Source organism: Myodes glareolus, chromosome 4 (assembly GCF_982192425.1).
Source record: "Myodes glareolus chromosome 4, mMyoGla1.1, whole genome shotgun sequence".
Classification (NCBI taxonomy): domain Eukaryota; kingdom Metazoa; phylum Chordata; class Mammalia; order Rodentia; family Cricetidae; genus Myodes; species Myodes glareolus.
Genome location: NC_142029.1, coordinates 72,955,211 through 72,971,986, shown reverse-complemented (window position 1 = coordinate 72,971,986; position 16,776 = coordinate 72,955,211). Strand labels below are relative to the sequence as shown.

General features: G+C 50.7%; 1 protein-coding gene across 5 annotated transcripts; it reads left to right on the top strand.

The window, feature by feature from the left end:
- The first annotated feature begins 1,784 nt into the window (after window positions 1-1,784).
- On the top strand, window positions 1,785-16,729 carry Nlrx1 (NLR family member X1). Of its 5 annotated transcripts, none has more exons than XM_085688646.2 (11): window positions 1,785-1,934; window positions 4,490-4,546; window positions 4,660-4,702; window positions 5,125-5,194; window positions 5,544-5,632; window positions 6,124-6,743; window positions 7,293-8,114; window positions 12,597-13,192; window positions 14,122-14,208; window positions 15,348-15,599; window positions 16,069-16,729. In XM_085688646.2, exons 6-11 carry the CDS (start codon window positions 6,153-6,155, stop codon window positions 16,388-16,390), a joined length of 2,670 nt encoding a protein of 889 aa, XP_085544772.2. In that variant the 5' UTR covers window positions 1,785-1,934; window positions 4,490-4,546; window positions 4,660-4,702; window positions 5,125-5,194; window positions 5,544-5,632; window positions 6,124-6,152; the 3' UTR covers window positions 16,391-16,729. The 5 variants fall into 5 exon arrangements, with proteins under 5 accessions (XP_085544772.2, XP_048272803.3, XP_048272804.3 ...); XM_085688645.2 differs by lacking the exon at window positions 1,785-1,934 and adding an exon at window positions 2,361-2,528; XM_048416846.3 differs by lacking the exon at window positions 4,660-4,702 and having other exon boundaries at window positions 4,490-4,611.
- The last annotated feature ends 47 nt before the right edge of the window (window positions 16,730-16,776 follow it).

The following is a 16,776-nucleotide window of genomic DNA, read 5'->3' as shown; positions in this document are numbered from 1 at the left end:
TGAAAAAAACAAGAAAAAAAAAGAAATACCTACCCTTCCCCTACCCCTTACTAAACACATTCTCACTGAGCTAAATTCCCAGCCCCAAATGTAAATAGTACTGAAATAATTAAACACCTCTGAGTTGAAGTTCCACAGAGCCTAGAGAGGGGGGCAAGTAGCCCTTCTGAAGCCACATCACCTGTCAGGCACTGAGAATACTGACCGAATGGTTCTCACGTTCACCAAGAGAGCTCTTTTGCTTCCCACAGTGACCCCAGATGGGGCTAAGAGCAGCGTCCCCACATCCATTTACAACAAAGGAACCTGAAGCAGTTAGAAGTGACCGCGAGCTCTCCAGACACTGTCACCCACCTGCTCTGCCTCCCCCTGGTTCCAGGCCTGTCTGGAAATGGGTCCTCTCTTCCGTGCCTACCTGCCAGGACTCAGAGACCGTGTTCTCACCATGTGACTTCTCTGTGCAAAGGGCTAGAGAGCAGAGTTGATCAGATGGTTTTCTGTGCCATGCACGGCTCTTGGAGCGCTTGGTGCCCCATACTAAGGCCAGACAACAGAGGACATGCCCAGAGCATGACTCACAGGCCTTCTGTCTGCAGAGGCCAGTCGAATTATATGTTATTAATAAAACCCACACAGTTGTAATATCCATGGGGGTAGGGGAGAATGGCTTGCTCTGAGCAACGTCCATTAATTGTGGCCAGGTGACAGTTGGCTTCCCATGGCTAGGTTAAGAAGAGTCAAGCTAGAGGAGGCCCCAGGCCCTTATTAAATGTCATCCCTGAGACCTATATCCATGGAGATGTTCATCCTCATTCAACTTCAATAAAAGAATTTCTTTTATTTTTTTAATATTAAAAAGTATGTGGGATGTGTTTTGTTTGTGTGTGTATCTGTGCACCACATACTTGCAGTGCCCAAAGAAGCCAAAGAGGGCGTCAGATCCACGGAGACTGGAGCTAGAGATGGTTGTGAGCTGCCACGTAGGTGACAGGAATTGAGCTCAGGTCCTCTGGAAGAGCAGCCAGTGCTTGTAACTGCAGAGCCATCTCTCCAATCTTGGAAAAACTTCTTGTCAAATGCAAATACGTCATTTTCCACACTGCCCATTATGCCTTTCTGACATACTTTTTTTTTTAACTTTATTTAACTTTATTTCATGCACATTGGTATAATGGTGTCAGATACTCTTGAACTGGAGCTACAGACAGCTGTGAGTGCTGGGAATTGAACCCGGGTCCTCTGGAGGAGCAGCCAGTGCTCTTAACCACTGAGCCATCTCACCAGCCCCCTCTGACATACTTTTTAACAACCAGTTCAGTCACAGCCTCTGCTAGAAGCAGGTAGTAACTTCCTCTTCTAGGCTTTCCTCATGGTTTGCCTCGGCCTCTGAAGAGCATTCTTTGTCAACACGGTTGGTCCCTGCACGACTTGTTCTGGTTGGTAGCCCAGGGAGAGCGTTCAGTGCTGGCCCGGCACCACACATGGATGAATGGACAATCGCCTAGATGAAAGAATCACCATTGCCTTCTGTTCCAATGGAGGGCAGACCACAAAAGCCTCTTCCCAGCCCTGCCCTGAGGAACCTTTCTCCTGAGTTCTCTATTTCATGTCTGTTCCCTGCACATCGCACACCCATGTTTGCATGTGGAGGCGTTCCTTGGGCGAAGGGGATGGGTGACTCTGACATTCTAGTTACGAGAGCCTTGGGTGTTCCTTGAATGGAAGGGATGAGGGTGGGGGTTTTTAGGGCCCGGAAGTCCCAGGGCTAAACCATGACTGGATGTCAGACAGGAAGAGCAGGTTGGAGTAGGAACTGTTTATCAGTCCCCAGTCTTCCTTCCTGGCCAAAGTTACCAGAGGTCCCCCCACAGAGTTCTTGGGCCTGAATGACACAGAAAGGAGGACCCAAGAAGGGCTTAGTCTTGTGCGTGGAGGTAAGCTACGATTGTGACCAGGAAGAGAGGTCAGGAGGCCCTGGGGCTGAATATCTCAGAGTGAGGAAGGCTTAGACCCGGAGCTCTTGTTCTGACTCATCTACTTCCAAATGGGACAGCCTGCGCTAGTCATTTCACCCTTCTGAGCTTCCGAGCTTTCGTCTGTAAAATGGGCGTTATCAACAAATTCAAACTGGGAGGTGGAGATGAGATAATCGGCTGGGCCTGACGCTTGGGAACCTGCAGGGGGCAGTACGGGAACCCGGGTCCTAGGAGGGCCGGGTGGGGCTGGAGTCCTCCCCCGGTGCCGGTTCCTCGGGCCCCCTTCGGCTGGTCTCCGCTCTGGGCGCGTTTCGGTGGCCAGGCTGGGCGGGATGCCAGAGTGGGCCGGGCTGCGCGCTGGCTGACTGGCGGAGGCGGGCTAGGCGCACCGTGCAGAGCGAGCCGGGGACGCTGGGAGCCAGCGGGAGACGCCGGCTTCCACCCCTCCGGGCCGCGGCGACGGGCATCAGGGCCTGGGCAGCCTGGGTAAAGGCCTAGCTGGCTCAATCGCTCCTCCGGTCCCCGCTTGGGCAGCTGCGATGGGCCGGGGAAGCAAGAGTCGGGCTGCTGGGTCGCGGGAGCGGGCAAGTGGCATTGGGAGTTCTGCCGGAGCTTGGGCGCTGACTGTGGGCCTGCTGGCAGCTTCACTTTACTCCCTGAAGCCAAGTAGAAGTGGAAGAGCTGCTGGTGGGGGAGCTCTGCAACTTCCTGTTGCACCCCTACTTTGATTAGTGACATGACAACTGTTTGGTTAGATAGTTATCCTAAACCCTGCGTGTTTTATCTTGACTCTGGACCTGGAGCTAATGCCAATCTTGAGATATGCCAGGTCTTCAGGTCCTTTCTCTAGGCCCCATGACCCCTGTGCCCAGTCTAATTAAAAGCCTAGCCAGCTCCTGCTCTGGCTAGCCCTACTAAAGCAGGTTACTCAATGCAGCACTTCCCAAGTTTGCCCCCTTTTTCAGCCCCAGTGTCAGTGAGGAAGGCCACAACAGGATAGGAGCACAGGCATGCCAAATGGCGGAGGGGGTACTTGGGAGACAGTACCTTGAGCAGAATCTTCGAAGTGTCTGGGATTCTGCTAAAGCAAAGTGTATGAACTGAGTTAGGCAGGTGAGAGCAAGAATCCAGTAGTCCTGGAGTATGAGGAGGGCTGGCGGCAAACCTAGAAAAATAGCTTGTGTGTGCCTGGGATTTGTAGCTGTTAAATAGCATAAATTTAGGGCGTTGGTTTCTTCAGGGAATGTGGGGTCAGAATAGGCCAAGAGTGTGAAGGCCCAGAGACCTTGAGAAAGTGGGGTCCTGTAAGACTTGGAAGGATCCCAATAAGTTCTGGGATGATGATGGGCTGACACACAGCAGTAGGGAGGGAGGCATTTGTAAGACTGTCTCCACTCCTGAAGGGAAAGAGGATTCAAAAAAAAAAAAAAAAAGCCAGGAAATACAGTGTGAGTCCAGGGTTTGGAGGAGCTCTGTAGTAAGTAACTGACGAGAGGGGCTGATGAGGCCAGGTTGGCCTGGGTGAAGTGTGAGGCAGAGGCCGCACGTCCTTACATCAAGCAGGAAGTTCATTCACACATTCATTGATTATTTATGCCAGCCTTAAAGGCAGCTTACATAAAAGTCAGAAGATAAAGTGATACAGCCATTAAAACTCAGCTCAAATGATCTGATGGCTGGGACACAAAGGCAGAAGGAAGTGAATAGTGATGATTGGGGGGAAACCTGGGCTCAGAAAAGGGGCTGGAAGTGAGCACAGTACCCCTGTCTGAGCTTGCTAGCAGTCAAGCCAAATAAAACCCAAAAGCAGCTGATCAGACTGGAAGTCTGGACAAAGGCAGCTGTGAAACCTCAGCAGGGAGGCAGGAGGTGGTAGGAGATGAAATGGAATCTTTTAGGCTGGGATTATCCTTGCTGAGGAGAGCTAGAAGCCACGCCAGCCTTTCAAACATGCTGATATCTGAGGACAGGCACAGCCTCCCTTGGGAGATGGCCCCTTCTTAGATGCTAGGGGTAAAAGTTGGAGAGGGAGTGTGTGTGTGTGGGGGGGGGGTGTGAGGGGCCACCTGGTGGTGATAGCCATACATTCATTGTTTTGTTTTTTCAATATGCATTATTGGTTGTTCTTAAATTTTTCTTTCTCTCTTTTTCTTTATTTCTTCTTCTCCCTCCTCCCCTTACTTTTTGTTTTTCGAGACAGTGTTTCTCTGTGTAGACCTGGCTGCCCTGGAACTCACTCTGTAGATCAAGCTGGCCTTGAACTCACAGAGATCCTCCTGCCTCTGCCTCCCTAGTGCTGGAATTAAAGGCATGTACCACCACCAACTGGCAAGTTTTTCTTTTATACATTTATTTGTTTTCTGTGTGGGGTGTGTGCAAAGGTCAGAGGACAACTTTCTGGAGTATTTCTCTCCTTCTACCCAGTGTTCCTGGGATTGAACTCAGCATTGGTAGCAGGAGCCTTTACTCAGTGAACCATCTTGCCAACCCCATTCACACTTTCTTTTTTGCAGGAGAACCAGAAAGAAGGTGGTTCTAATTGTTCCAGGCTCTGACTTTCCTAGGATGAGGTGGGGCTGCCATTTGCCCAGGACCTCTTGGGGCTCAGGTCTGGGAAGAACATCCCAGCTATCAGGTAACCAGGGAACTCATATTTGTTTTGGCCCCTCCTTTCTGCTTTCAGGGTCCAGATGGTGCTGCCAAAAAAGGAGGGATCCAGACACGAGGTGCGCTAGTCCTCGCTGTGTGGGGCTATAGCTGGTGTCCTTGGGTGTGTCACCTCACCTCCCAGAACCTCTTTGGCCCATCCTAAGACAAGGGTGCTGAGTGGGTCCCTTCTAACTGTATCAATCTGATTTTTCACCCAAGACGTTAGCTGTGTGTTGGCTGTGTACCAGACCGTGGATTAGGTTCTTGATGTACAATTGTGAATAAAACCAGATGTGAGCCCTGTGCTCATGGAGGGGAAATGGATGATAATCAAATAATCATATGGCTAAATAGAAGATTATGTAATAACTGCTATTTAGAAATAGCACATGCTACTGTAAGAGCAAATCGGAGGGGATCTGATATCAGTGTTGGGGTGTGCATTAGTGGGGCGATGTGGATGGGATCTGCAGATGCTGCCTCTTTCTTCTCTCTGTAGATGAGCATATCTCCTTCCTGACCCACTGGAGTTGGCCCTGTAGAGGGGTGCATCCCCTTGGGCCTGCTAGGTGAGACCTGGGTGTGTCGTACCTCAGGGCACAGATGGACATAGCTCAGGCAATGGGAATGGTTGGAATGTGCTGTTGGGAGAGAGGGTGGGCGGGTATGGAGGATCTATAGGAAGCTGGCTTAGATCGGTTATGTAGGTACACATAACAATGGGGAGTGGGATAGAGTTGGCAGAGGTCAGTCAATGTCCCAGGCAGGCAGCCATTAGGGCTGAAGGCCAGGCCCCGATTCTAGGACAGGGTAAGACTCAGGGTCTCAGCTTAGAAAGTGCAGACTGGAATAGACTAAGCCTATGCCAGGGTTGAGCTCAGTTCTAAACTCCAGATCATTCCATGTCTTTGCTCGCAGGGCCTTTATCCGTCACCATGGAAACTCAGCAGACAGTGTTCCCCCACCAGGGAGGCATGGACAGCTGTTCAAGAGCATCTCTGCTACTGGTAAAGAGGGGTGTGGACAGGAAAGGCCTGGGAGGAGGGGGAGGGGGAGGAAGGCCAGAGGATCTATTATTGTCATCTACTGGTGATTCCTTCCTTCCTGTCTCCTTCCCTCCCGTTGTCTGTATATCACTGTTCCTGTGCACATGGGCCATACACAAAGCCCATTACAGAGACATTCTCTCCCTACCTCCAGCCAATCTCAGGTTCAATAACTAGGTTAAGACTATACAAAGAGAAAGTCAGGAAGCCAATCAGCCCAGGCTCTGCATAATTTATTCAAAGGCTCTCTATTTTCTGTTCTGAGGCTTCTAAACCTTCCGAGTAATCTATTGGTTAAGGGAGTTCTGTGTACTTATACTAAAATGGGTTCCTGTATCTCTGAGCTCTGTTTTGACTCCCTACCCTGACCTACAAGCACCCTGGCTGGCCTGAAGGATTAGCATCTTCAGTCGCTTGCCTTGACCCATGATGCCCTTTGCTTTCTCATCCAGAAGCTATCCAAAGGCATCGCCGGAACCTCATGGAGTGGTTTAGCCGGTTGCCCAGAGAGGAGCGTCAGTTTGGGCCGACCTTTGCTCTAGACACGGTCCATGTTGACCCTGTGATCCGTGAGAGTACCCCAGATGAGCTGCTTCGCCCATCCGCAGAGCTGGCCACAGGGCATCAACGAACCCATGCTGGGCAGCCCCCACTGGTCCTGTCTCAGCTCTTTGACCCAGATGCCTGTGGGCGCCGCGTGCAGACAGTGGTTCTGTATGGGACCGTAGGTACCGGCAAGAGCACATTGGTACGCAAGATGGTCCTGGACTGGTGTTATGGAAGGCTGCCTGCCTTTGAGCTGCTTATCCCCTTTTCCTGTGAGGACTTGTCATCCCTGGGATCCACCCCAGCTTCCTTGTGCCAACTTGTGACCCAGCGTTACACATCCCTGAAGGAGGTACTGCCCCTGATGACCGCTGCAGGATCCCGCCTGCTCTTTGTGCTCCATGGCCTGGAGCGTCTCAACCTTGACTTCCGGCTGGCAGGCACAGGGCTTTGTAATGACCCAGAGCAACCTGGGGCACCAGCTGCCATCATGGTCAACTTGCTCCGCAAATACATGCTTCCTGAGGTGGGTTGCCCTTTGCCACACTCTGCCACTGCTGCCCCTTAACCTGCTCCATAGGTCATTTTATGTTTTTGACCGACATGGTTGTTGTGAACTAACCTAGGTTAGTTCACCCTTGGTCCCTCCACTTCCTAACTGTCTGAGCCTGAGCAAGTCATTTACCTCCCCAAACGTCTGTGTCCTTCTTTCCTTGTTCTGTATGGGTTAAGTGGGAGACATATGTTAAGAGCTAAGCTCAGTGCCTGAGGCCATAGTAGATAATCAGTAATTAATATTGATACTTTTTTCTGGAAAGGTTCTCATTGTGTAATTCTGGCTGGCCTGGCACTCACTGTCTATACTAGGCTGACCTTTGACTCACAGAGATCCACCTGTCTCTGCCTACCTAGTGCTGGGATTAAAGACATGTGCCACTGTGCACAGAACTGTGAGTTATAACATTGATAACTAGTCCTCTTCATTATTGGACCATCCATCTTTAGGGGCTTGAGACTATCAGGCTTCTTAAGACCCAGAAGTTTCTCCCATAACCTTTAACCATATCCTTCTCAGGCCAGCATTCTGGTAACCACCCGGCCCTCTGCCATTGGCCGTATCCCTAGCAAGTACGTGGGCCGCTATGGTGAGATCTGTGGCTTCTCCGATACCAACCTGCAGAAGCTCTACTTCCAGCTCCGCCTTAACCAGCCCGATTGTGGATACGGTGCAGGGGGTGCAGGTGTCTCAGCCACACCGGCTCAGCGGGACAACCTGATTCAGATGCTGTCCCGAAACCTGGAGGGGCACCACCAGATTGCCGCTGCCTGTTTCCTGCCCTCCTATTGCTGGCTTGTGTGTGCAACCTTGCACTTCCTGCATGCTCCTACACCTGCTGGCCAGACCCTCACAAGCATTTATACCAGCTTCCTGCGTCTGAACTTTAGTGGGGAAACACTGGACAGCACCCACCCCTCCAATTTATCCCTGATGGCCTATGCAGCCCGAACTATGGGAAAGTTGGCCTACGAGGGGGTATCATCCCGAAAGACCTACTTCTCTGAAGAGGATGTCCGTGGTTGCCTGGAAGCTGGCATCAAGACAGAGGAAGAATTCCAACTGCTGCAGATCTTCCGACGAGATGCCCTGAGGTTTTTTCTAGCCCCATGTGTGGAACCAGGACACCTGGGTGCCTTTGTATTCACTGTGCCTGCCATGCAGGAATACCTGGCTGCCCTCTACATTGTATTGGGTTTACGCAAGACGGCCCTGCAGCGAGTGGGCAAAGAAGCAGTTGAGTTTGTGGGCCGTGTTGGGGAGGATGTCAGCCTGGTACTGGGCATCGTGGCCAAGCTGCTGCCCCTGCGGATTCTGCCTCTGCTATTCAACTTGCTCAAGGTAAAGATCCCTACCCCTAAAACACACACCAACACACACACACACACACACACACACACACACATCAACATAAACCCAACACACATCTAATACCACCCCAATACACATCCACCAACACACACCAACACACACACCAACGCACGCACCCACGCACGCACGCACACACACACACACACGCACACACATACACACACGCACACTATCCTTGCTCCTTCCTCCCAGGATTCCAGACTGCCTCATGATCTTCTGTATGCACTTCTTGCTCTTCTCCCAGTAGGGAGGGGCTGCCTCTTGTATACATGGGAATCTTCTGGAAATTTGGTTTTTAGTGGAATTGAGGTCTAAGGAATGGGGAGAAAGAAACCACAGTAAGGCTTGGGGAATAAGAGGGAAATTGAGGTTATAGGGACTTTTGAAACAATTCCACATGGATTCCTAACAAGGGTTCCTCTCCTCTCCTCTCCTCTCCTCTCCTCTCCTCTCCTCTCCTCTCCTCTCCTCTCCTCTCCTCTCCTCTCCTCTCCTCTCCTCTCCTCTCCTCTCCTTTCCTCTCCCCTCCCCTCCCCTCCTCTTCCCTCCCCTCTCCCCTCTTTCTTTCTTTCTCTCTCTTTCTCTCTCTCTCTCTCTCTCTCTCTCTCTCTCTCTCTCTCTTTCTTTCTTTCTTTCTTTCTTCCTGTGGCTGGGAGGTCATGGCAATCCAGTTTGCAGGCCCAGAAATTTCTTATTTTTCTTTTCTTGCAGTAGTGCTGGAGCTTGAACCCAGGGCCTTCCAAGTGCTAGGCAGCATTTCTACCACCAAGCTACATCCTCAGTAACCCTAGGCCCAGAAACTCAATTGTGTCCACTCCTTCAGAGGAGATTAGGCCCCAGGAGCAATGACTCATCCTAACTCAATCACTGGAGACAGGTTTATAAAGCAGATGTCATTTATTCATTTGTACCGGGAGGATGAATGACATAGGTAATTGGTTTAGGACAGTCCATCCTGGCTGCCGGTCCACTCTAGAAACCAGCCAATAGGCCTGAAAGCGATGCAACAAGCTGGGCGGATGTGGGATGTTCCTGGGGGGATGGAGAAAGCTGGTCTTGCTGTTGTCTGCCAGATGCTTCACTGCTTCTTCCTTTGTTTGCAAATCAGCCCTAGAGGTCTGGAGAGGAGACACTGCTCCAGTCTCTTTCTATCTTGAAGACCCTGGGCTGGAGAGATGGCTCAATGATGAAAATGTTCGCACTACAAGCATGAGGGTTCAGTTTGCATCTCCAGAACCCATGCAAATGCTGAATGGTTGTGGTAGACCACACAGAATTCCACCTCCGAAGGCTGAGATACAGGGATCCCTAGAGCAAGCTGGACAGTGAGCACTCTGTCTGAGTGAGAGACCCTGCCCCCCTAAACAAGGTGAAAGGGTGATTGAGGATGATTCCTGGGGTCAGTCTTGGGCTTATACATACGCACACATGCAGTCTCATACTCCTCTACACACACACACACACACACACACACACACACACACACACACAGTCTCACATCCCTCCTCTTCTGAGCTGGGAGTTGGGCCCAAGGCTCTACTCACGCCTGGCAATGCTCTATCACTGAACTGCGTTCTCAGTCCTCTTCATGATGGTCCTATTGATTCATCTTCATACAGTGATATTCTCTGGTCTTGTTCCCGGATCAATATGGAGTACTGTCACTTCTGTGGCAAGAACCTCACATTTGGAAAATGAACAATAAGCTGGGTGGTGGCACCACAAACCTTTAATCTCAGAGGTAGACAGACCTCTGAGTTTGAGACCAGCTTTATCTATAGAGCCCGTTCCTGTACAGCCAGGGCTATGTAGAGAAATCCTGTCTTGAAAAACCCCCACAAAGCAAAAAAAAAATAAAAAGAAAGAAAGAAATAAGGAAGGAAGGAAGGAAGGAAGGAAGGAAGGAAGGAAGGAAGGAAAATGATGAACAATAGTGGAGACTTCAAAGGAGGTGCTATCAAACAGCCTCATGTTTCTTTGCCAGGATAGGAGGTGACATAGCAACCCTCCCCACATGTCATTCATTTCTCTCCCAAATATTTCAGTACTTGCTATGCACTGGGCAATGTGTTAGGTTTGTTGGAGAAATCAATTAATTACTTTGTAGGTTCCTGTCTTTTCTGATTTTACATACCAAACACAAAAGTCAACATGCCTACATAATGAAAAATAATAAATGCCTGTAAGAAAAGTTCTGATGTTCTAAGAGAGATAAGCGGACCTGGTTTGAGCAGTCAGGAAAACCTTCTGGAAGAGTATTTAAACCAATTTCTGTAGGATTAGTCGAGAGGACAATTGGGGTAGGAGGAACTCTAGCAAGCAGCATCATGGAGACGCTGAAAAAGGGGGAGCCTCCGCACTGTGGGGGAGCCTCCGCACTCTGAGGAAGGGAGCAGAGGGAGCAGGGGTGGAGGCTCAGGATGACAGCACTGAGGTTGGCAGGGGTGATCACACAGGACCATGAAGCAGCAGGCGCCACATCAATCATGGTTGCTGGGATGATCCGGATGATGACAGTGTTGATATATTCATAACACCCAGCCTACTCTCCGACAGCGTGACTTAACATTCAGCCCCTTGCATCTGCTGTCTGTGTATGCATTCTGCTGCAGACTGCTAGTGTTTGAACGAGATATTGTGGCGTCTGTTTCTGATCCTAGAACTTGGGAGGTGGAGGCAGGAGGATCAGTAATTCAAAGTCATCTTCAGCTATATAGAGATTCCAGGTCTAGCCTGGGACACAAGACCCCAACTCAAGAAGACAAGAAGAAGATGAGGAGGAGGAGAAAGAACAAGAGCAGGAGCAAGAAAATATTTGACTAACAGGGCCTAGTGGCACCTGCCTCTACTCCCAGTACCCTGGAAGCTAAATGAGGAGGACCTGGAGGTCAAGGGTAGTGTGGGCTCCAACAGTAAGAACCTGTCTTTGTTTCTGTTTTTTGTTTTTTTTTTTTTTCAAGATTGTATTTTTCTGTGCAACCTTGGCACTCCTGGAACTTGCTCTGTAGACCAGGCTGGCCTTGAACTCAGAGGTTCACCTGCCTTTGCCTTCTGAATGCTGGGAGTAAAGACGTATGCCACCAGCATCGGGCAAGAGCATGTCTTAAAAAAAAAGGTAGAAGAAAACATTTGAAAAAAATATTGTGTAGCATTGGAGACATGACTCAGCCCTGGAGAGGACCTGAGTTCAGTTCCCAGCATCCATGTTTAGTGGGTCACAATCACCTATAACTCCAGCTCTGGGGAGGTCCAACCTCCTCTGGTCTCTTCAGGCATCTGCATTCATGTGCATGTACCTACGTGCATATATATAATTAAAAATAAAATGAATCTTTAAAAGAAATGCAAAGGATGGGTCGAGGCAGATGACTCCCTGGTTAAGAGTACTTGTTCTTGCAGAGGACCTGGGATCCATTTCCAGCACCCATGTGGTAGCTCACAACCATCCATAACTCCAGTTCCAGAGAATTCAATGTCCTCTTCTGACCTCCACAGGCAACAGACATACACATGGTACAATACATACCTGCAGACAAAACACTCATGCACATAAAAAATAAAATAAAATAAGTTTTAAAATGCAGCTGGGGGGCTGGAGAGATGGTTCAGAGGTTAAGAGCATTGCCTGCTCTTCCAAAGGTCCTGAGTTCAATTCCCAGCAACCACATGGTGGCTCACAACCATCTGTAATGGGGTCTGGTGCCCTCTTCTGGCCTGCAGGCATACACACAGACAGAATATTATATACATAATAAATAAATAAATAAAATGCAGCTGGGGACCGTGGCTCCATAATTGAGCATGTGTTTAACATGTGTGAAGCCCTGGGCTCAATCCTCTGCCCACACAAAAGTATCTGTATTAAACTTATATAGGTCTTTTTCAACACAATATAGTACTGTTTATTTAGCATAAATAATTACCACGTAATCATTCTATATTTAGCATTTACAATGTGTTAAGTGTTATAAATAATGCAGAGATTATTTGATATAGTTAGGTGTGCATAGACTATATATAAATACTAGTTTTACATAAGGGGCTTGAGTATCCTGGCACATCTGATATCCACGAGCTATCCAAAACTGACCCCCTGTGCAAGTATTCCTTCTTCCCCACCACCTCCTGGATTGGGAAATGAATGGGTGCTTGAAAAAAAGAAGGAGGTCCCTAGCGTCTGGAGTGCATGAAACAAGTGTTTGAGAGATGACCCTAGAAAAGTCCGTTTGGGGCCGCATTATGAAAAGTTTCCTATTCCAGACTAAATGTTGGGGGTTTGCCTCCCAACCAGTAAGGAGCCATAGAGGGTGGCAGAGAAGGAGGAGTGGTGTGATCTGGCCAATGGTGTTGTAAATTCGAGGGACAATCCCAAGGTTAGAACAGTTGGAGGGAGCTGATTGGATGTGTGGAATCCGTGGTTAATTCACACCCCTTCCCATGCTTCTTTTCCAGGTGGTTCCACGAGTGTTTGGGGGCATGGTGAGTAAGAGTCGGGAGGCAGTGGCGCAGGCCATGGTGCTGGAGATGTTCCGGGAGGAGGATTACTACAATGACGATGTTCTGGACCAGATGGGTGCCAGCATCCTGGGTGTGGAGGGCCCCCGACGTCACCCAGATGAACCCCCTGAGGATGAAGTCTTTGAGCTCTTTCCCATGTTCATGGGGGGACTTCTCTCGGCCCACAATCGGGCGGTGCTGGCTCAGCTTGGCTGCCCCATCAAGAACCTGGATGCCCTGGAGAACGCCCAGGCCATCAAGAAGAAACTGGGAAAGCTGGGTCGGCAGGTGCTGCCTCCCTCCGAGCTTCTGGACCATCTCTTCTTTCACTATGAGTTCCAGAACCAGCGCTTCTCAGCTGAGGTGCTCGGCTCCCTGCGCCAGCTCAATTTAGCAGGCGTGCGCATGACACCACTCAAGTGCACCGTGGTAGCCTCGGTACTAGGAAGTGGAAAGCATCCGCTGGATGAGGTGAACTTGGCTTCCTGCCAGTTGGATTCTGCCGGCCTACAGACTCTCACGCCTGTCTTCCTGCGGGCCAGGAAACTGGGGTGAGGACTAATCCTTAGGTGCAAGTATGAAGGAAAGAGGCGGTTGGATAAGAAGCGGGGGTGGGGGGAGGCACTAGGGAGCCCAAAAGAATGAAGAAGGGCCAGGGGACCGTGCATGAGTTTCTGTTGCTATCACAACACCTGAGGTTAGGCCTAATCCCAGCATTTAAAAGACTGAGGCAGGGGGAGTACTGTGAGTTTGAGTTCAGCTTGAGCTACACTGTGAGCCCCAGCCCAGGCTGGGGCTGGAGAGATGGCTCACTGACTGCTCTTCCAGAGGTCCTGAGTTCAATTCCCAGCAATCACATGATGGCTCACAACCATCTGTAGTGGTATCTGATGCCCTCTTCTGGAGAAGAGGCATCCATGCAGATAGAGCACTCATACATATACATACATACATACATACATAAAACAAAAAACGTTGTCTCATGGAGGAAAGAGGACTTTATAGTTTTGGAGGCTGAAAGGCAGCTATATATGGGCTCATCGTCTCATGAAGACCCCTGAGGCTGCGTTTCAACATGGCAGAAGAACAGAGAAGGAAATAGCTGTGTGTTGAGAAGGCCAGGCACACGAAGGAGGCTTGCTGGACAACCACGCACCCTGGGTGGGAACCAGTGCCCTCCAAGTTCAGCCAATCTGCTCCACAAGCAGATCCCCTACTTGATACAAGAACCAGGCTCCGTCTCTCAAGGCCCTACCTTCCTGCAGTACAACCACAAACCTCCAATTCATGGCCCTCGACAGAGCGGACCATAGCAAAGTGGGATGGAGAAGGTGCGAGCAGAGTGACAGGAGCAGCGTTAGGGAAGAAAGATGTTGCTGGCAGGAAGCAGGCTGGTGAGGGAGAGGCACGGTCCATAGGAGGACTCCATGCTGAACTGCTTTTCAGGTCTCGCCTCTTCTTTGGCCACTTTCCCTTCCAGGTTGCAACTCAACGGCCTGGGCCCCGAGGCCTGCAGGAACCTCCGAGACCTGCTGCTTCACAACCAATGCCAGATCTCCACTCTGCGGTGAGTGTCCTAACGGGGGCCTGGTGGGAGGCTCTGGCTCTTCGGATGGCCTTGGACATGGTGAACACCCTGCCTCACAACATGGCTGGCACTAGCAGAGAGGTTCTCTGGGCCCTGGTTAGCTTCCTGCCCAGGTCCATTACAAGCACCAGAAAGGAGCGAGGTGGTAACACATGCCCTTAACCCCAGCACTCGGGAGGCAGAGACAGGCAGATCTCTGAGTTCAAAGCTAGCCTGTTCTACAGAACAAGTTCCTGCAGGGTCTACAGGACAGTCAGGACTACACAGAGGAACTCTGTCCCTCAAAAAGAAACAAAGAAAGAGTAAATATAAAGAAAGGAACAAGGAAGACACCAGGAGTGGGTGCTGAGAAAGCCTTTCTCCTAGCTAATATTAGCCTCAGGGACAGGAAAGCTGCAGTAATTCCTGGGCCAGTTGCCTGGCAACAGAGTCACTGTTCCCTGCAGACTCACCATCATGCTGGATACTCTCTAGTTGCTTCCAAGTCGTTGGCTGATTTCCTAGGAGCCTAGATGCCTGGGGGTCCTGGTTCCTGATTAGAATCAGGAGAGTGGAGGAGGTAGAAGAAAGGCTGGCTGAAGGGGACCCCCGGTGAGCTGGCTCAGAAGGTAGAAGTGGCTGCTGCCAAGCCCGACAAACTGAGTTTAATTCCCAGGACCCACAAGTTGCTTGGAAGGAAAGAACCAGTTCTTGCAAGCTGTCCTCTGGCCTCCGTAGCCTCCCCCCTCACCTCACCCTCACAGGCACACATGCACAAAATAAGTAAATGTGGTTTTTTTTTTAATGGGGGGGGCAGAAAGATGGTGGAATTAGACAGCATGGAAGGCCAAAGGCTGGGGAGCAGTAAACGAAGATATAAGAAGGGCACTAATAAGGAAAGAAGAGGGGAGGGAGTCAGGAAGCAAGAGACATAGAAAGGAGGGGGAAGAGAAGCCTGCTTCCCCTCACTCCCCCTCCTGGGTAGGGGCCACTCATTTCACCATCCCTTCATCTGGGCCCCATTTCTGCATCTAGACTGGTCTTCCACCCAGACGTGCCCCCTTTGGCCAAAGTCCTAACACCCACTTTGGGTATCTACAATGCTTTACCCCCCACCCTTGCCTTGCTTGTGGCCGTAGGCTGTCCAACAACCCACTGACAGCAGCAGGGGTTGCCTTACTGATGGAAGGGCTAGCAGGAAACACCTCACTGACACACCTGTCCCTGCTACACACGGACCTCGGAGATGAGGGGCTGGAGCTGCTGGCTGCCCAACTGGACCGCAACAGGCAACTGCAGGAACTGAACGTGGCCTACAACGGTGCTGGGGACGCAGCAGCTCTGGCCTTGGCGAAGGCTGCTAGGGAGCACCCATCTCTGGAGCTGCTGCAGTAAGTCCTGGCTGGTCTCCTGCCCCCAGACCCTAACCGCGCTTTCCCCTCTCATTATGTTCTAACTACCCAGGGAGGGCTCGGTACCAAGCCTGCCTTCTGTGTTCCCTTTCTTATCCTGTTTTACCCAGTGCTGAGCCAGTCCTTTGTGATTGTCCCTTAACCTGATTCCCTACCACCGTTTCTCCCAGGGACTGCTGTCCCTGGTCACATTAATGTTTCCATCGGCTTCTACCTCTGTCTCTGGCTTACTGAAGATTCTTTTTGTGATGCTAGGGAGTGAACTAGGGCTTTGTGCACGCTAAGCACTCTACCTCCTGAGCTACATCCCCAGCTCTTGTTACAGACGCTTGGCACCTCCCACTCGCCAGCCTGAAGGGAGTTATAAAGCTTCCTGGTTCTCTGTCTATCCACCTTGGGCCTTCTCAAAACCCCGATGAATGACATCCTTCCAACTCTTTCCCATCAGCCTCTACTTCAATGAACTGAGTTCGGAGGGTCGCCAGGTCCTGCGGGACTTGGGGGGCTCGGACGAAGGTGGTGCCCGGGTTGTGGCCTCGCTGACAGAAGGAGCTGCGGTGTCTGAGTACTGGTCAGTGATCCTTAGTGAAGTTCAGCGCAATCTCAACAGCTGGGACCCGTCCCGGGTCCAGAGCCATCTCAAGCTATTGCTTCGGGATCTGGAAGACAGTCGGGGCGCCACCCTTAATCCTTGGCGCAAGGCTCAGCTGCTTCGAGTGGAGAGCGAGGTCAAGACCCTCCTGGAGCGTCTGGGAGACTCTGGTTGCTGAGACAGTGACAGCTGTGGGACGACTGGACCCAAACCCTTCCCTCTGTGGCTTCCTGGCATGCACACAACTCCTTCCAGAAAGATCTGCAGTTAAAGCAATAGGTACAACTGTGCTGCCCCAATCCACAAGTCCAGCCAGGACCCCAAGCTAGACTTCCCAAGGTCAAATGTGGTGAACTGTTTTTTGGATTTCTTTTTTTTTTTTTTTTGAGACAGGGTTTCTCTGTGTAAAGTCCTGGCTATCCGGAACTGCTTGGTAGACCAGGCTGACCTCGAACTCACTTCAATCTCCCTGCCTTTGCCTCCCAAGCGCTGGGATTAAAGGTGTGCGCCACCACTGCCCGACGTCACTTCTTTTTTTCTAGAAGGACTAAGAAGAATATGACA

What these genes read in the sequence shown, in the direction of transcription:
- Nlrx1 (XM_048416846.3), top strand. Translation starts at nt 4,542, where the DNA reads ATGAGGTGGGGCTGCCATTTGCCCAGGACCTCTTGGGGCTCAGGTCTG. An exon ending in AAGAACATCCCAGCTATCAG is followed by an intron (nt 4,612 to 5,124) that starts GTAACCAGGGAA and finishes TTCTCTCTGTAG; the next exon opens with ATGAGCATATCTCCTTCCTG. An exon ending in CAAGAGCATCTCTGCTACTG is followed by an intron (nt 5,633 to 6,123) that starts GTAAAGAGGGGT and finishes TTTCTCATCCAG; the next exon opens with AAGCTATCCAAAGGCATCGC.